The sequence below is a fragment of the Tupaia chinensis genome, unplaced genomic scaffold (assembly GCF_000334495.1).
Source record: "Tupaia chinensis unplaced genomic scaffold, TupChi_1.0 Scaffold149964_2, whole genome shotgun sequence".
Classification (NCBI taxonomy): Eukaryota; Metazoa; Chordata; class Mammalia; order Scandentia; family Tupaiidae; genus Tupaia; species Tupaia belangeri.
In genome coordinates this window covers 276361-279224 of record NW_006209806.1, presented here as the reverse complement: position 1 = coordinate 279224, position 2864 = coordinate 276361, and the positions used below count along the sequence as shown (strand labels likewise).

At 68.2% G+C, this 2864-nt stretch overlaps 1 protein-coding gene across 1 annotated transcript in view; it reads left to right on the top strand.

Annotated features, from left to right (window-relative positions):
* Positions 1 to 2864, top strand: part of AP3D1 (adaptor related protein complex 3 subunit delta 1) — a 25498-nt gene that overhangs the window by 4496 nt on the left and 18138 nt on the right. Inside the window, 3 exon segments of the mRNA XM_027769585.1 lie at positions 584 to 664; positions 1559 to 1666; positions 2531 to 2660. Coding sequence (XP_027625386.1) covers positions 584 to 664; positions 1559 to 1666; positions 2531 to 2660 — 319 coding nt within the window.

The following is a 2864-nucleotide window of genomic DNA, read 5'->3' as shown; positions in this document are numbered from 1 at the left end:
TCTGGCTGGTGGCCTGGTGGTTAAGGCAGCTGCATCCCAGATGGCCGGGCACGGGCACGGGCATGGGCACGGTCCTGGCCCTGGCAGTTTGGGACACGCCGGGCACCTGTGTGTGCATGCCCAACTCCAGTGGGTGGAGACGGGGATCGCAGCGTGACCATGCCACATGGGCGCTTTCTCCTGCCCCCCTCCCGCGAGGGCACACACCTGGTGGTTAGTGAACAGAGAACATCGTGGGTTTTTTTAAGGAATTATTTTATTTAACTTTGTTTGTTTGTTTATTCTAATTTGATCCGGGGGAGGAGGAGGGAAAGTGAGGAAAGAAGCTGCCAGGTCTAGGACTCGAACTGCAGTTGGCCATGTGGGAGTCCAGTGCCCTTAAGCACCACGCCCCCTACCAGCCCGGAGAGCATCGTATTTAAACCACACGGTCCTCCCAACTCGGGAGGTTTTTCCTCTTGGGAGTTTGGAGGAACCCTGGCTCGTTTGCTTGCGGCCAGGTGAGGGACTGTGGCCCGGGGCCTGCAGTGTCCGTGCGCCGGGCGGGTCCCAGAAGGCTCTGACGCCTGGCCTGTCCCCGCAGCGTGTCGGCTACCTCGCTGCCTCCCAGTGCTTTCACGAGGGCACGGACGTGATTATGCTGACGACCAACCAGATCCGCAAGGTAGGCCACTCCCCCGGCCGCAGTGCGCTGCCCTGGTCACCGTGACAGCCTGGCCCCAGCCGGCCCGATGGGGACAGGCCAGAGGGTCCTGGCGCAGGGTCGTCCACCCAGAGGACAGAGCAGGGTGCACTCTGGCCCTCGGTGGTCCGCGAGGTCCAGGGTGGAGCTCCCCCATTGCACCCAGGTCTGCGCCCGGGCAGGCCTCACCGCCCTCCCCTGCTGTGGCAGTGCTGCACCTGCACGCTCTGTGCACTGGAGCCTGGCCACTGGCTCTCGGTGGCATGGCCAGCTGGCCCAGGTCTGCTCCTGGGCAGGCCTCACCGTCCCCCCCCTGCTGTGGCAGTGCTGCACCTGCACGCTCTGCGCACTGGGGCCTGGCCACTGGCTCTCGGGTGGCATGGCCAGCTGGCCCAGGTGTCTGTAGGCCTGGCATTCTGGAACCGTCTCTGGGGCCCTCGAGTAGTGTCCCTTCGGCCCAGTGCGCGGCGCCCCTTCCGTTTCCCTGCTGCTTACTGAGAGGCCTCCCTGTCAGTGACCCACTTGCATTTCCCACGAGTGTTTGAGGCCTGAGCGACTTCGTGGCCTCAGCAGCATCCTCTGAGTTGGGCAAGGCCCGTGGGCCTTAGGCCTGGTGTGAGAGCCTGCGGGGGGCTGTGCCGGGCTGCCGCCGGCTCCCACCTCTGGGCCGCACTGGGAGTCGGGTGGCTTGGTGACTGCGAGCCCGGCCTGTCCCCAGGGAGCCTCCGCTCCTCTGTCTAGACGCGCCCGCCTCTTCTGGGCCCCCCTTGGTGTCAGCCGGCCCTCCGCGCCTCCCCCAGCCTTTACCCCGGAAACCAGGTGCAGCTGCGAGCTGAGCATGACACGGCCGGCCGCCTGAGCACCCCTCCCTTCCAGGACCTGAGCAGTACCAGCCAATACGACACTGGCGTCGCGCTGACTGGCCTCTCCTGCTTCGTCACCCCGGACCTCGCCAGAGACTTGGCGAACGACATCATGACGCTGGTGAGTGTGGGTGAGCCCCTGTCTGGGAGGCGCCTAGCAAACTGAGCTCAGGTGTCCCGCTGGGTCGTGCAAGGGCACGGCCGGGCGCTGCTGGCCGTGGGGTGTACCTGAGCCCCGGCCCCACCGTGTCTGCAGGGCGGGCCTCGCGGGTGGCCCGGCTGACCGAGCCCCTTGACCCAGGCGGGTGACAGTGGTGGCCTTCTGCACGCCCCGTGGCTTCTCCCCGCACTCAGGCTTCATGCCCGGCACTGGCCCCACTCCTACCCTGAGGCCTGAGGACGTGCTCTGGACAGCCCCGTGGCCCCCTACCCGGGCCGCTGTCTGGGACTCGGCGAGCGCTCTCCCTCTCTGCCACGGGCACAGCGTGGAGGCTCACGTCCCTGTGACCAGCCTGCGGAGTGGGAGACTGGGACCCGAGCCAGCCAGGCACTCGTGGCTGAGTTTGAGGAGCCAGCGGGGGGCTTCCCTGCAGGTGGGGCTGTGAACGCTGGCCGGCCCCTGAGGCGCTGCCCCCAGGCTGAGCGGGGGCTGTGCTCCGCAGGGCCGAGGCCGGGGCTGGGTGCTCCCCTCTGCCTTGCATCCTGCCGGCCACAGGCAGCCGGCCAGGGCTGTTCAGCAGGCCGGGTTTCCCTGAACCACATTCCCTCCAGGCCTCCCGTCCTACCCCAGCACTGCCGGGCACAAAGCCAGGAGGGAGGAGGGCCTGGGTCGGGCACGCTGTGGATCCCACCCGGAGTGTCTGTGTCCCGGGCTGCTGGGCAGTGCTGCAGGCGGCAGGCCGAGGCCTCGAGGCTGGGTTGGGCTCCCCCAGCGGGTGGGAGCGCGGGGCCGGCCCGGTGTGGCGGCTGACTCGCTGTCCCGCAGATGTCGCACACGAAGCCCTACATCCGGAAGAAGGCCGTGCTGATCATGTACAAGGTGTTCCTCAAGTACCCCGAGTCGCTGCGCCCCGCCTTCCCGCGGCTGAAGGAGAAGCTCGAGGACCCCGACCCCGGTGTGTGGTCTGAGCTAAGGGGGCTACCAGCGCCCCGGGGAGACTGGGGAGCCCAGGGAGCCCCGGGCGCGTGGCCGCGGCCCGGCCGGCAGAGCAATGGGGGCCGAGCGTTCGCAGGCGCCGCCAGCACAAGGCAGGCGGGCTGCAGGGTGTCCCCCCGCTCCCCGCATAGCCTCCGCCGTGCTAGCCATCCAGGGTCTCGCG